Source organism: Procambarus clarkii, chromosome 73 (genome assembly GCF_040958095.1).
Source record: "Procambarus clarkii isolate CNS0578487 chromosome 73, FALCON_Pclarkii_2.0, whole genome shotgun sequence".
NCBI lineage: Eukaryota > Metazoa > Arthropoda > Malacostraca > Decapoda > Cambaridae > Procambarus > Procambarus clarkii.
In genome coordinates, this window is record NC_091222.1 from 6,941,805 (window position 1) to 6,958,309 (window position 16,505).

General features: G+C 40.1%; 1 protein-coding gene across 1 annotated transcript; it reads left to right on the forward strand.

Moving 5' to 3' along the window:
- Positions 1–2,194: 2,194 nt before the first annotated feature.
- Positions 2,195–13,705, forward strand: LOC123774202 (uncharacterized). The gene is made up of 4 exons (XM_045768354.2): positions 2,195–2,303; positions 3,189–5,110; positions 6,180–6,182; positions 13,127–13,705. The coding sequence occupies exons 1-4, from the start codon at positions 2,195–2,197 to the stop codon at positions 13,703–13,705; spliced, it is 2,613 nt and encodes an 870-aa protein (XP_045624310.2).
- Positions 13,706–16,505: the final 2,800 nt, after the last annotated feature.

Below are 16,505 nucleotides of genomic sequence, written 5' to 3' on the forward strand. Positions count from 1 at the left end.
CGCCCACTACCACCACCACCACCACCAGACCACACCCACTACCACCACCACCACCACCAGACCACACCCACTACCACCACCACCACCACCAGACCACACCCACTACTACTACCACCACCAGACCACACCCACTACCACCACCACCAGACCACGCCCACTACCACCACCACCACCACCAGACCACACCCACTACCACCACCACCACCACCAGACCACACCCACTACTACTACCACCACCAGACCACACCCACTACCACCTCCCAGTGGTCAACACGGACCTCACCCACTACCACCACCACCACCAGACCACACCCACTACTACTACCACCACCAGACCACACCCACTACCACCTCCCAGTGGTCAACACGGACCTCACCTACACTTTCAGCTCCACTACAAACTTTCCACACTGGAGACCAAAGGACAAATTTATGAAAGTGTTAAAAAATTCTGTCAGATACAATGTGGTTCCTGTGAAGTAAAACACGACCAAAATGATAAACAATGTTTTATTTTAACATCCATTGCCAGGCAGTGTTGGCGGGAGTGGTCCTTGTGGGAGCCTGGCTACCACCCACTTGTCCCCCCGAGGTTATCTTGACACGATTTCGGGGTTTTAGTGTCACCGCGGCCCGGTCCTCGACCAGGCCTCCTCGACCAGGCCTCCACCCAACCCGTTCTCAGATCCTGGCGTTACTAAGCTTTTTCTCACTGGATTAACGTGTGTATACAACCCAGCAGCAATATTATCTGCTTATTCCAGCTGCAATATTATCTGCAGATATAATATTTGCTTATTGTATTGAATGTTAGTAAATGGTGTCGGGTTTTCCGACAGGTGGGAGCCGGTCGGCCGAGCGGACAGCACACTGGACTTATGATCCTGTGGTCCCGGGTTCGATCCCGGGCGTCGGCGAGGAACAATGGGCAGAGTTTCTTTCACCCTATGCCCCTGTTACGTAGCAGTAAAATAGGTACCTGGGTGTTAGTCACCTCTCACGGGCTGCTTCCTGGTGGTGGAGGCAACCCGTTCTCGCAAATTCGTAAAGTCAATATTGACTTTACGAATTTGCGAGAACGGGTTGCCACGAAGTCAGAGAGCAACAAGCAGACTCGCCCAGTAAAACCTTTGAGATTGCGAGACATTCAGTGAATCTCTGCAAAGGAGAAAAAGGTTTTCCAACACCAGGAACGCAAGTATTGGAAGTTGCACCATAATGGGAAAAAAGAACGCAAGTTTAGTATAGGTGACAAGGTAATTTTGTTACTTCCCACCAGCAGGAACAAGCTCTTGCTGCAGTAGAAGGGCCCATTCACGGTAGTGGAGTGCTCACACTCGTTAAACTACGTGCTCGATGTCGATGGTGCCAAGAAGTACCACGTCAACATGCTCAAACGCTACGAGAACCCACCTGTAGATGGATCCACAAAGCCGAAGAAGCATGGAGGACGTAAGAACAGAAGATCACGGGGCTCAATATCGACAGGACCGATCGACCACCCACTACACTCAGCAACGATCACCGGTGTCTCAGTGATAACCGACGAAGAGGAAGGTAAACCAGGTCTCATCAATCAACAACAGCAGGAAACACATCGAGATGTTAAGTTTGATGATCAGTTGTCTGAAGATCAAGTCGACCAGGTTACTCGACTGGTAGCAGAGAACAAAAAGGCACTCTCTGACGTCACTAAAGTAGCAAAGGTGGAGGGTTACCGCATACCTTTGCTTGAGCAGCAAGCGGTACGCTCAAAACCATATCCTGTTCCTAATCACCTTGTTCCTCAGGTGAGAGAAGAACTGGGATCTATGATTAACGCGGGAGTAATAGAGAAGTCGACCTCACCGTACTCAAGCCCCATGGTGTTAGTGAAGAAGCCTGGGGGAGGTGTGCGCATCTGCCTCGACTTCAGGAAGTTGAACTCCATCATAGAGTTTGATGCTGAACCGATGTTCAATCAAAATGAGATCTTCTCGAGGTTAGCTTCCAGTTGCTATTTCTCCAACCTCGAGCTTACAAAAGGATTTTGGCAGACTCCACTAGATGAAGACAGTCAGCGCTGCACTGCCTTCATGACAAGCGAAGGTCTCTTCCAGTTCACAGTCCTCCCGTTTGGACTGATGAACGCCCCGGCCGTGTTCAACAGAACTATGCGCAAGAACTTTAGGGAATTACTGGAGTAGAAGTGATCATGAACGATGTGCTCATCCACTCTGTTACATGGGAAGAACATCTGAGCTTGCTAAGGCAGGTGTTCGCAAGACTACAAGAAGTTGGAAAGGTTGCAAAACCCACTAAGTGTGAGTTGGGGTGGAAGGAAGTCAGGTACCTTGGTCACGTGATAGGGGGAGGGTTCACCAGGCCGCTGCCTGAGAAGGTCACTAAGGTTAGTGAGGCCGCTCCACCCGCCACCAAGACTCAGGTTAAGTCTGTCGGAAAATAATAACTATAAGTTACCCTTAAAGAAAAAGAGAATGGGTGTTCCGTGACGTCATCACACAACACGGAAATTATATTAAATCTCATTTCCTTTAAACCACAGTTTAGTGTTTAAACTTAATAAAAAACTATTCACTAGGACTGAACATAATTAAATAAAGAAGAAATTTAGCTTGACTCTCTATTCCTTGAGACATAAATAGAACCAACCAATAATGTTGGAACGCCAGCTCTGGGGAGGGAGGCGACAGGCATAAACACAGCAACATGTAAACAAGACACAAGAAAAAGGACTCCTGGAGATTGTGACACGCATCACGCACGATAGACAACTTACTCTATTACTCACAGAAACTTTCTCCCTCTTATGCTCAGCCAGGGGCTACAAACGCTGCCATGGCACTCTCATTAGACCTGGAGGACTCAGGAGGGCAAGAAAGTGTAGAAGAAAAAGTTGACACAGTTTCTGCAGCAACAACTAGTGGTTTAAAGTGTTTTTTTTTTGTGGTCGCACTCGAGATCCTCGCAGTCGATGTCCAGCTAGAGAGGCTCTGTGTATGAACTGCAAGAAAAAGGGTCATTATGCTAAGATCTGGTGATCTCTGAAACAGACTAACAGTGCTTCAAACACCCAACATTCCGCTGCTATGCTCGCTACTTTAGCTGGGATTTCGCCCTCATGTCTCAATAAATCAGTGCTTAGTTCTAAGAGCAATGGTACTAAGTCAGTGCACTAATTGACACAGGTAGCTCTGAGAACTTTATTCATAAGAATATTGCCGAGCAGAGTGGGTTACTCGTCTGTCCTGACAATGGGGCAGTTTCTATAGCTACTGTATCGTTCTCTTCAAAATTCCTGGGTCAGTGTTCTGTAGACTTAGAATTGCAAGGAGAAACTTACCATGGTGTGAATCTCAAAGTTTTACCCGATTTGTGTGCTAATGTGATTTCAGGCCATAACTTTTTACAAAATTATTTTGTGCTCGAGATAGCTTTTGAAGGATATCGACCTCCTCTTAGAATATGTGGATTAACTGCCGCCAAAGTTCCGGCTCCATCTCTCTTCAGTAATTTAGCACCAGACTGCAAGCCGATTGCTGTAAAATCCAGACGCTATTCTGAGGCTGACAAGTTGTTTATTGAATCTGAGACCGCTCGGATGCTACGTGAAGAGATAATTAGACCCAGTCGTTCTCCATGGAGTGCCCAGGTATTAGTAATTAAAGGAGAACATCACAAGAAAAGAATGGCTGTAGACTATTCGCAAACAATCAACCGATTCACGGGACTGGATGCCTACCCCTTACCACATATAGATGAGACTGTGAATAATGTTGCTAGATTTAAAGTATACAGCACGCCAGACTTGAGAAGTGCTTACCATCAAGTGGGTTTAACAGAGGAAGAAAAACCCTATTCAGCCTTTGAAGCTTGTGGAAAGCTTTTTGAATTTAATCGTATCCCATTTGGGGTCACTAATGGAGTGGCCAGTTTTCAAATAGTAATTGATGGCATCCTCGAGAAAGAAGGAGTGAAGGGCACCTTTGCTTATGTAGATGATGTCTGTGTGTGTGGAGATTCTGAAGAAGAACATGATAAAAATCTGAAACATTTTATGTACGTTGCAAGAAGGTATAACCTGACCCTGAATCTTGAGAAGTGTAGTTTTCGACTCCGGTCTATAAAGCTGTTGGGATATCTTATACAAGAAGGAGAAAATCGGCCTGACCCAGAACGCCTCGAGCCACTGTTAAAACTTCCACTACCAAGCAACACAGGTTCTTTACGCAGAACAATGGGAATGCTTGCACATTACTCCCGTTGGGTGCTGGGTTTTTCTGAGAAGATCCGTCCTCTCTCTCATGCCAATGGTTTTCCCTTATCTGCTGCTGCGAAAGCTTTTGAAGGATTGAAACAAGACATTGCTGAGGCAGTGGTTCGTGCAATCGACCCAACAGCTCCTTTCGCTGTGGAAACTGATGCTTCAGATCATGCTATTGCCGCTACCGTAACCCAGAATGACCAACCAGTAGCTTTCTTCTCCCGAACACTTTCAAATAGTGAACAAAGGCACTCATCAGTGAAGAAGGAAGCTTATGCCATTGTGGAAGCCCTAAGGAAGTGGCGATACTATCTCATTGGACGCCATTTTCGGCTTGTGACTGACCAGCGCAGTGTTGCTTTTATGTTCAACTCTAAATCAGCTGATAAGATTAAAAATGATAAAATTGCTAGATGGCGAGTCGAACTCTCCTGTTACCACTATGACACTGTATATCGCCCAAGTAAACAGAACATACCCACTGATGCATTCTCACGTGTATGTGGTGCCACCAATGTGGATGAACTAAAGGAATTGCATGACAATCTGTGTCACCCTGAAGTGTCTCGTATGGCTCATTTTGACCGATGTCGAAATCTGCCTTATTCTGTGGAAGAACTGAAGAAGATGACTAATTCTTGCTCTGCGTGCTCTGAACTTAAACCTCGGTTTTGCAAGTTTGACTGTGGACATTTGATTAAAGCTACTCAGCCATTTGAAAGACTCAAAATAGATTTTAAAGGACCACTTACATCACATTCAAGAAATAAATATATTCTTACAGTTGTAGATGAATTCTCTAGATTCCCTTTTGCATTCCCTTGTTCAGATATGACTACTGGGACAGTAATTCAGCGCCTGGTGCAGTTGTTTGCAATCTTTGGTATGCCTGCATATATACACTCTGATAGGGGAACTTCCTTTATGTCTGTGTTGAAAAACTTTCTACTCAAAAAAGGGGTAGCAACTAGCATTACGACTCTTTACAGTCCTAAAGGAAATGGCCAGCCTGAGAAATACAATGGGATTATTTGGAAGACAGTGCTGCTAGCTCTTAGGACGAGAGGCTTAGATGTATCCCAATGTGAAGTTGTTCTTCCTGATGCACTCCACTCTATTCGATCATTGTTGTGCACCTCTACAAATTGTACACCATATAAACGATTCTTCCGGCATACAAGAAGGTCTACTTCAGGGCGAACTCTACCTACGTGGCTTGCTTGCAGAGGCCCTGTCCTCTTAAAATGTCAAGTGCGGCAAAGCAAAAATGATCCTCTAGTTGATGAGGTTGAGGTCGTAGACGTGAATCCGGAATAAGCCCATGTCAAGTTCCCAGATGGCAGGATTACTGCTGTATCATTACGACACCTCGCACCTATCGCCACAGAGGGCTGCGAGAGTTTGGACCCCAATCTCAACATTCAACAGCAACACCCAGCGATTGCGAAAGATGGGGTAAACCCCAACCCGCCTCATCCTGAACTACTTAATCCCGAACCACCTAACCTAGAAACACCTAATTAGGAACCTTTCTCTGACGTAACACTCCCTCGAGAAGGTGGTATGCAGGAACCGTCTGGAACACTAGAGGCTTCAACTTTGCAGGAGTCCCTTCGACGATCTGGAAGGACGCGCCGTACCTCTACACATCTGCAGGACTATGTTACTTAAAGCTAGATGGGGTGAATGTAGTAAAAGTGTTATATATTATCGTACCTGATGGATGCTCGCTTGACTTGTTTGTATCGTCAGATCAGCTGTATCGTGCTTGTGTACAGGTTTGTGTAATGTTAACTTCTAGTTTAATTTCTGTATATTCTAGCTTAGTCTTGTGCAGTTGGCTTATTGTTATAGTGAATAGACAGTGCTTAAACTGTGTATAAGTATAGTGTATTAATGGCTTGTGTTATTGCAGGATGTAACTGTACTGTAATTATTTGATCAATAAAGCCACATGTCTGGCGACGCTTCTCTTTCACCTCAAGTATTATTCACAGTAAATCAAATCAAATCAAATCAAATGTTTATTTAGGTAAGGTACATACATACAAGAGATTTTACGAAGAGTGATGGATTTATAGATAGAGCTAGTACATACAATGCCTAAAGCCACTATTACGCAAAGCGTTTCGGGCATAAAAAACTTAAATGACTAAAGCTTAATACTAATTGAGCATAATGAGTAAAATGAAAACATGGAATGAAAACATAGCTGAAAAAGCAGCACAAATACAATTCTGTCGACAAACAGCGCTCTTTAAAAAAACCAGACATTGGTTGACAATAGAGGGGTAAGGTAGGTTACAGGGAATTTATTAGATATAGCTTCGTTTTTATCTTAAACTGGTTGAGAGAGGTATTTAACATGGTTGGGAAGGTCATTCCACAATCTGGGTCCCTTGATTTGTAGAGCATTTCTAGTTTGATTAAGTCGTACTCTAGGAATATCAAAACTATTTATTTCTGGTGTGGTGCTCATGGGTTCTGTTACAACCTTCTATGAAGCTTTTGAGGTCAGGATTGGCATTAAAGTTTAGCATTTTATATATGTATAATACACATGAGAGAATGTGCAGTGACTTAATATCTAACATATTCAGAGATTTGAGTATGGGTACCGAGTGATGTCTGGGGCCAGAATTGGATATTGTCCTAATAGCAGCTTTGTGTTGAGTAATTAGAGGACGTAATTGATTTTGGGTAGTAGAACCCCAAGCACAAATACCATAGTTGAGATATGGATAGATGAGGGAGTAATAGAGAGTCACCAGGGCAGGGCGGGGTACATAATATCTGATCTTAGAAAGAATGCCAACAGTTTTTGAAACTTTTTTTGATATATTTAGAATGTGTCCCTGGAAATTCAGCTTGTGGTCAATGAGAATGCCAAGGAATTTGCCATCTAATTTGTTACAAATTTGGGTATTGTTTATTTTGAGATTTATTTGATTAGAGAATTTATTGCCAAACAGAATATAGAAAGTTTTGTCAATGTTAAGGGTGAGTTTGTTGGCAGTTAGCCAAAGATGGACTTTATTTAGCTCAGTATTTACTGTGGCATTTAGAGCAAGGGGGTCAGGACTGGAGTAAATGAAGGTTGTGTCGTCAGCAAATAGAATTGGTTTGAGGTGTTGGGAGGCATTTGGAAGGTCATTAATGTAGATGAGAAAGAGGAGAGGGCCAAGTATGCTGCCCTGAGGAACACCAATGTTGATGGGTAGGGTGGGAGAAATTGAATTATTCACAGAAACATACTGGAGCCTGTCAGTAAGGTAGGATTTGAGGTATTGCATGGAGTGTCCTCTGACTCCATAATGATATAATTTAAGAAGAAGGTTTTGGTGGTTGACAGTGTCAAAAGCCTTACGCAGGTCCACAAATAACCCAACAGGGAACTCATTTTTATCAAGAGCTGTATGAATCGAGTTAAGCATACTAATAAGTGCATCGTTAGTGCTTTTTTTGGGTCTGAAGCCATATTGGCAAGGGCTAAGTATATTGTGTTTGGCTAGATAAGAGTAAAGCTGCTTATAGATTAGTTTTTCAAAAATTTTTGACAAGTTAGGCAGGATTGATATAGGTCTGTAGTTGTTAACATCTGTGAGATCACCACATTTGTGTACAGGGGTAACTCTCGTTTTTTTTTAGAATATCTGGAAAGGTTTGGAGTTCAAGTGACTTGTTGAAGAGCAATGCAATAGCAGGGGGCTAAAGATCTGGAGGCTTTTTTGTAAATTAAAGTTGGTATCTCCTCAAGGGCACTAGACTTTGTTTTAAGGGAAAGGATTATCTCATTGACGTCAGGGGAATTAGTAGGCTTTAGGTACAGAGACTGTGGATAGTTACCTGTAAGATAGTCCTTAACGTCAGTACTGGAAGATGGAATATCATTTGCAAGGGATGACCCAATGGAAGAGAAGAACCTATTGAACTCAATAGCAGAATCAGAGGCTGAAAGCTGACCATCGTTATTGGACAGGAGTGTTGGTTTGTTAATTAAAGTCTTCTTTGATCCCAATATTTGTGAAATTGTGCTCCAAGTTTTTTTAATGTTGCTCTTTATTTGGGTAAATTTATCTTCGTAGTATTTAGTTTTGGCTCGTCTAATTATCTTAGATAGCAATAATGAGTAATTCTTTGAGAATTCTTTGGAGACAATTCCTAACCTATACTTCTTCTCAAGGTTATGTTTTTTATTAATGGATTTAAGTATTCCCTTTGTAAGCCAGGGATTGTTAAGTCTTTTGGTTGTGACTTGTTTTATAAGCATAGGACAGTGGGTGTTATAAAGGCTAAGAGTTTTTTGAAGAAAAGATTGCACTGCTAGATTGATGTCCCCTATGTTACCTAACTCGGACTCCCAGTTGACATTATCAGCAGCAGTTATAAAATTGTCTATAGCAGTTTCATTGTGCAGCCTAAAACTTAACTCCCTTGACTCTAGAGGTGGTTTGCTAATGTAAGTTAAGAGAAATGTGGGGGTAATGGTCTGTAGTGCTATCGGTGATTATACCTGAAGTAAGCGGAGAGGTTATGTTTGTCCAGATGTGATCTAGAGTCGTGGCAGTACTATCAGTGATTCTAGTTGGTCTAGTGATTAAGGGTATGAGGAAGCAGGAATTCATACAGTTGAGGAAGCTAACAGCAGTAGGGTGTTCAGGCTCGCAGAGGTCAATATTAAAGTCCCTTGCGATAATTAGATGGTTTTTGTTCAGTCTGTTATCGAGTATTAGATTTCTAAGGTTTGAGTTGAATTCGGACACATCAGTGTTAGGAATTCTATAGACTGCACCCACAGACAGGACAGACTCGGCACCCTTGACTCTGAAGCTGGCGAAGATATACTCCCCACAGTAGTCTCTAGTTCTAATTTCTTTTAAGCATGTTAGTTCTTGGTGGTAGTAAAGAGTAGTGCCACCACCTCTCTGAAGTTGACGACAGTTGTGAATTGCCGAGTAGTTAGGCATGTTAAAGAGTTGAGTAGTATCCTCTTTCAACCATGTTTCAGTAAGTATAATAAAAGAGAATTTGTTGTCAATAGTTTCAATCAAGTCACTAACATCATCGAAGTGTTTACCTAGGGATCTAACGTTCAAGTTGATTACAGAGATATTGTGATTATGAGTTAGTATTGTAGATTAGGCCACCATATGTGGTATAATTTATATTGAAAACTAGGTAAACAATTGCAATTGATAAATTATCCACTTCATGGTGGTATAAGTTGCAATTGTCCCTCCAAATGTGTGTAAGTAAGATTCTGGCAGGCTGAATCAAAATATGCAGTCCACTAGCATCAAAATAATAATAATTTTAAAGTTAACTAAAAAATAATAAAATAAAAAGAAAAAGAAATAAATGCCTGCTAGGATTTTCAAACATGAGTTTGGTTCTTCGAACCAGGATTGTCTAGTCTAGGCAACCAGACTATTTAACATAAATTAATTAGTGCAATATACACATATATAGAAATTATAGCAGGAAGAAACTGCTATACAATTTTCTTGCCAATTTTTTTTTAACCTCGGTTAATAGTGAACAGAACTTACAGCAAGCACTATCATATTGTTTCAAGGCCTGAACTAAAAGAACAATTGTGTTTTTTCATTACAAGAGGTTGATAAGAGGTTAATTTAACCCATAAATGTATATATAATTTTAAGTGTTTACATATAAATAAATAAATTTTTATTCAGGTAAGGTACATACATACAAGGTAAGATACAAAAGTTGATGGATTTATAGATAGATCTAGTACATACAATGCCTAAAGCCACTATTACTCAAGGCATTTCGGGCAGGAAAAACACTAAGACTAAAACTTAATACTAATTGAGATTAAAGTATAAATTGTGTTGAGAAAAAATAAGAAAAGAATGGAAAAAAGGGGGGTGGGGGAAACATGGCAGAAAAAAGCAAAATGCAATTCGGTCAACAAAACAGCATTGTTTAAAATAGAAGACATGGGTTGACATTTTTGGGGTGAGATAGGTTACATGGAGTTAATTAGGTAGTACTTAGTTTTTATCTTAAACTGGTTGGGAGAGGTACAGTCTTTAACATAATTGGGAAGGTCATTCCACATTCGAGGTCCCTTGATTAGTAAAGCATTCCTAGTTTGAGTCGTACTCTTGGAATATCAAATAGGTATTTGTTTCTGGTGTGGTGCTCATGGGTTCTGTTACAATCTTCTAGGAAGCTTTTAAGGTCAGGACTGGCATTACAGTTCAGCATTTTATATATATAAAATACACATGAGAGGATGTGCAGGGACTTAATATCTAACATATTCAAAGATTTGAGTAAGGGTACCGAGTGATGTCTGGAGCCAGAATGAGATATTTTCCTAATAGCAGCTTTGTGTTGAGTAATTAGAGGACGTAAATGATTTTGGGTAGTAGAACCCCAAGCACAAATACCATAGTTGAGATAAGGATAGATGAGAGAATAATAGAGTATCACCAGGGCAGGGCGAGGTACATAATATCTGATCTTAGCAAGAATGCCGATAGTTTTCGAAACATTTTTTATATATTTAGAATGTGTCCCTGGAAATTCAGCTTGCGGTCAATGAGAACGCCGTGGAATTTGCCATCTACTTTGTTACAAATTTGGGTATTGTTAATCCTGAGATTTATTTGATTTGAGCATTTATTGGAGATGCAATATAAACGTTATAATATTGCACTATACAGTAACTGCATATATTTCCATAATTTTCAACCAATTCTTATGCAAGGGTAGGACATTATTAGACTGGTGTTGTACAGCAGCCTAGTCTAACTTATTTAATTGTGATAACCTGGTGTAAGGGTAGGATTTTACACTTGTCTAGAGTTGATCCTATTGTACATGTACAGCCTAGCAAGTATATATATATTTTATTGTGCAGTACTCATGACAACATGAGTTGTGTTGAACATTTATCAGTATCATAGTAATAATTTAATTATAATCATTTTACCTTTGAGTGTTAATCCGTACTCACCTAATACTCACCTAATCACCTAATCTGTGTCTCTGTACCAATTAGGAGTGATAATTGAGGAGCTAACTGGAGGTGAATCCAGCATAGATGCAAGGTTACCACTCAAATCATAGTGTGTATGATTATATATAGTGTGTATTTTTAAATTAAGTTCTAAGAAGCTCTAGTATTAGCCGCAGACCATGTAGAAGTCTAACAAGACTTGGCAATAGTACAACTGCAGCACGGCTTGCCCAGACTGCTATCATTCTACTGAAGGAAATATAAAAGCGACCCTCGCAGGTGTGAAAGAACCTTTAACCAGACAGATAAAAAAAATGCGAGGATTTATGTTAACAAACTCCAGTTAATCATGTAGAACTGGAGGGCTATCATAAGGTTGCCGAGAACAAATTTAAACAAGTAAGAAGCCAAATAATGAAATATTAGGATGTTCTTACCAACACTGCAATAGATGAAGATGCAATGGAGGCTGTCATACAAGAAAATGCAGATTGTGAAGATGCCATATAAATTAAGTTACAACACATTGTCAATGAAATAATGTGTAGCAAGGCAACAGCAAACATTGCAACCACAGCTTCCCAAAATCTGACACAACCAGAAGTCTAACAATCATCACTTAGTCTATCAACTTTCTCTGGAACAGAGGACGAAAATTGGGATAACTTCAGTGGATTCTAATGCCAATATTGCAAAGACAACCATATTTACATATTTACAAGGTGTATTAAAGGGTGAAGTGTTAAAAGTGGTCTGTAATTTAACATTGTCAAATGACGGTTATGATAGCGCAGTACAGCTCCTTAAGGAAAATTATGATAAACCAGAATGAGCTATCAGGCTTTTAACAAAAATTGGTGGATATACCCGCACCAGATGGATTCACTGACTCACTCCAAGACTTTAGATTGGAGCTTGAGTCCTTACTTAAAGCACTTAACAATAAAGTAAATCTAGATGAATCTGATTGGATAATCCAATTTATTATGAGACACAAATTACCCAGTGAAATACTGGATAAGTTGTGTTCTTTATATAACAAATCTTCTCTGACAGTAAAGGAGATTACAGAAGGTTTATGCTCTGGCATAGAATGACAGAGACAACACAGATGGTAAATCAACACCTAAACCTTTGTTAACCACCCATAGTAGACAACAGAGTACAAACAGTACTCCAAATAAATCTAAACAAACTACCTCCACCCCCAGGGTGAAAACAAGGCAGTGTGGGTACATATGCAGTGGGTCCCTCCAAACCTACAGTTAATGTGTCACCCAAAACGGTGATTGCCAAAGGTGCTGCTAATATCTGGAGGCCATGTCTGTTTTGTGAAGAAGAACATTCCATGTACAACTGCAATGCTTATCCTGATCGTGCTACATGTATAAAACGACTCATGGAGTTGCACAGATGCACCAGGTGCCTAAGATCACATAACCCCAATACCTGTGCAACTCAAATGTGCCCCTGCAATAAGAGTCAACACCGTACAGCACTGTGTACTGTGTAGGGACTCAAGTAAAATGTCTCCCAAACCACAGGTGGAGGAAGGAACTTCCACTTCAGTACAGCTCTGTAAAGTACTTCTAGATGTAAGTGTACTATCAACAAAGTCTGATCATTAATCAGCTTTCCACACTACCCAATTAATCCTTAAAAACGGAAAGTCCAATGTCACTATATGTGGATTATTTGACCAAGGATCTCAAATGACTTTTATAAGCCGAGAGTTGGTAGATGCCTTGAAACTCAAGTCTAAATGAGAGACAAAAATAGACATAGCAGGATTCCTGACTAACTCTGGAGTCCGAGTCTTCAAGGTGGTACAACCTAAAGTACGTTTAGGCGGTTATGTCTGAACGGTACAGGCTCTTGTCGTAGACAAATTCCCATCAGACCTGTATGTTTATGGTCTAGGAACAACAGCCAAATTCCTAGAAGAAAAGGGAATTAAGTTGGCTGAAAAAATCACGTCTGACAACCTCTCCAATATTGGAATCCCTATGGGTTCAGACGTCTATCATAAGTTTATCAAAGGAAAAGATGAAAAACAGGGAATGAACCTGTTAATGTCTGCGGGTGGCTATTTGCTAACAGGCCCAGTATTACGGCTGAAGCAACCCATACCTTTAGACAACCAACAAGCCAACCCAATGATGGTTGCATGGCTAGGAGAACAGTCTCCACTACAATTCAGAGACATGTCCGAGGATGAGCTTGATCCCACTGTACATAAATTATGGAATCTGGCAACTTTCGACATTGTACCTAAAGAACCTAGTCCAGATAATGACTGGACTTACAAACAATACCTGGACTCAGTTGTCTACAGAGATAATGAATACTGGCTTAGGTTACCATGGAAGCTGAATCACCTTCAGCTACCCGTCAACCATTTCATGGCACAAAACCAATTAAGGTCACAGGTATTTCCTAGCAAGAAATAAATGCTTGCTAGGATTTTCACACAGAATAATTCCTGAGACTTGCAGGGTACTACAGTGTGGTGTTGTGTGTTGCTGAGGAAGTCTTTGTTGTAGGGTTGATATAAAGCCATTGCTTGGTTACTGACTGGTATTGGTGCTGTGCTCATGCAAGAGAGTAGTAGGGATGACGTGCCACAGACGAATTTTTGTTTTCGGGGAAATTCGTGTCTGGGAGTCAGGGTTTTCAGGTAAATTTAGAAATTCGTGTCTGGGAGTCAGGGATTTGAGGTCCAATATCCCACGCGTGAGCCAGGGTTTTTCAGGTAAATTTTGTCAGTCACAGATTTGGAAGTGAGGATTTCTTAAGAGAAAAATAATTTCCGAGATTTTAGAAGTTTGTTAAAAGTTCTTATGTTAAAAATAATTTCCAAGACTTAGAAGTTTGTTAAAGTTTTTATCATGAAATAATGTCATACGAGTTTTGTTAAAAGTTCTTATTTGTTTCTTACTTAGAAACTTGTATATTGCTATATATCTGATTCATTTCCCTGCCATCCCCCCTCCCTCACCTTTCCCTCCCCCTGCATCCCCCGCTTGTAACTCAAACCCCCTCCCTCCCCCCTTACCTCGCAATCTGTCGCTGCACCTGTGTTTACTTTTAGACCGTCAGCCAGACGCGGCCTTCAGGGCACCTCTTATCTTATCTTATCTTCTCCATAATATCTGGACCGTCCCTTCATATTGTTCATTCATAGTTCCTTTTCATTAAACTATTCAGTTTTACATATATAAACAAAGTCAGGGACTAGCTCACGTTCCCAGCTTAGTTTTACTAATACATCTTCTTTAGTATCCAATCATTTTCTTGGAGATTTAAAACACAGCTATTTCAAACGTATTAAAATACAATAATTTGGTATTGAGCTCCAGCTCCTATCCCCGCCTTAGTCCCCTGTCGTATAATGAATACTAACAGTCCAATCCCTCTAAAATTTAAAAATAATCATATTTCAAACGTAGTTCAATACAGTAATTTAGTTACCGAGCTCCAGCTCTTGTCCTCCACCTTAGTTCCCTCGCACATCTTCGTCAAACCTAATCAAATTCCCTGAATTTTTATCCCTCTGTATTTCAGACACAGTAAATAAGATCAAGTCAGTTACTGAGCTCCAGCTCTCGTCCCCCACCTTAGTTCTCTCTCATATATTTATAAATAACCCATCAATTCCCCTGAAATTTTTACCCTCTGTATTTCAGACACCGTAAATAAGATCAAAACAGTTATCGAGCTCCAGCTCTCGTCCCCACCTTAGTTCTCTCTCGTATATTTGTAAATAACCCATCAATTTCCCTGAAATTTTTACCCTCTGTATTTCAGACACCGTAAATAAGATCAAAACAGTTATCGAGCCCCAGCTCTCGTCCCTCACCTTAGTTCTCTCTCGTATATTTGTAAATAACCCATCAATTTCCCTGAAATTTTACCCCTCTGTATTTCAGACATAGTAAATAAGATGTAAACAATTATAAAACTCTAACTCTTGTCCTCTGTCCAAGTTCACTCCTGTAAATTCATTACTATCAGTCCAAATCCCCCTGAGATTTAAACACCCATCTACATTTTCAGACATAGTAAATAAAAACCAGTTCAGTTATCAAGTTTCAACTCTTGTGCCCCCAGCTTTGTTCATTTTGTACAAGTTCTTTATTTTCCAACTAAATCACCCTGAGATTTAAGATCACCTTATTTCTAACGTAGTAAAATTAATCTTGACATTAACCAAGCTCCATTTCCTCTGTCTTAGATCATCGAACATAAATATATCCGATCAAGTCCCTCTCCAGCCTAACTCTTTATCAGAGTAGTCACAAAACCCCAACCTATGTAATTATCTTTCAACCCCAACGTATCCAAACCTTCAATAATCATCATCATACTGTATTTGCATATTTTCTCTATATTCAGCTGTGTTCTTCACATTTTGTCCATGTTTTCTGTGTTCATTCCATGTTCTACATATGTTCACAGCATGCTCAGTTCAATTTTTTCACCTGTTTTTCTCATTTTTTCTGTTTTCTACCATTTTCCCCGTATGTTCTCTATGTTCTTTGTCATGTTTTCATGTACATCATATGTTCTCTGTATAACTTTTATACTCAATATTCATGTTCTCAATGTTCTTAGCTTGTTCTTCACATGTTCAGTGTTCATTCTTGTATTCCCTATGTTCCTTATCATGTCTTCATATTCTCTATAAGTTCATATTCCCTGCATGTTCACTCTATTCAACAACTTTTTCTTACATGTTTTTCTGTGTTCACCGTATGTTCACTGTGTTCATTCCCCTACTTAACCTCAATTTTTTTTATGTTCTTTGTTTCTTTAAACCAATTTGTTTCTTCCATTCACTAACTAGTTCTTTGTCAAATAATATTATACTGCAATACAGTTCCCTCAACAATTTTAGTCACCAAGTTTTTATTTGCAAAACTATGTCAAAGTAATTCTCGTAGTCAACTTAATAGTTCTACCAACCCTGTTCTTAAACAAATCTACACTTTATTCAGTTCCAAATTTACAAAGACAAACCTTTCTTGTAACTTCTTAACTAAAAATCTTTCGCCAATCAACTAAAACATAGTCACTTTCCTCATTTCTCAACTAAACTTATTATCCAATCAACCAAAAATAGTCAGGATTATTCTCATTCAACACCGTTCTTAACTAAACTTATTCCCTAGTCATCAGAAAATAACCATGTTCTTCATGTTTCATTGTCATTTCATAACTAAAATTATCCATCAATCAACAGAAATAGTC

Excerpts from the sequence above, each read along its gene's own strand:
- LOC123774202 (XM_045768354.2), top strand. The coding sequence starts at position 2,195 with ATGAACGATGTGCTCATCCACTCTGTTACATGGGAAGAACATCTGAGC. Across the intron at positions 2,304-3,188 it reads GGTTGCAAAACCCACTAAGT|GTAGCTCTGAGAACTTTATT; the intron begins GTGAGTTGGGGT and ends TAATTGACACAG.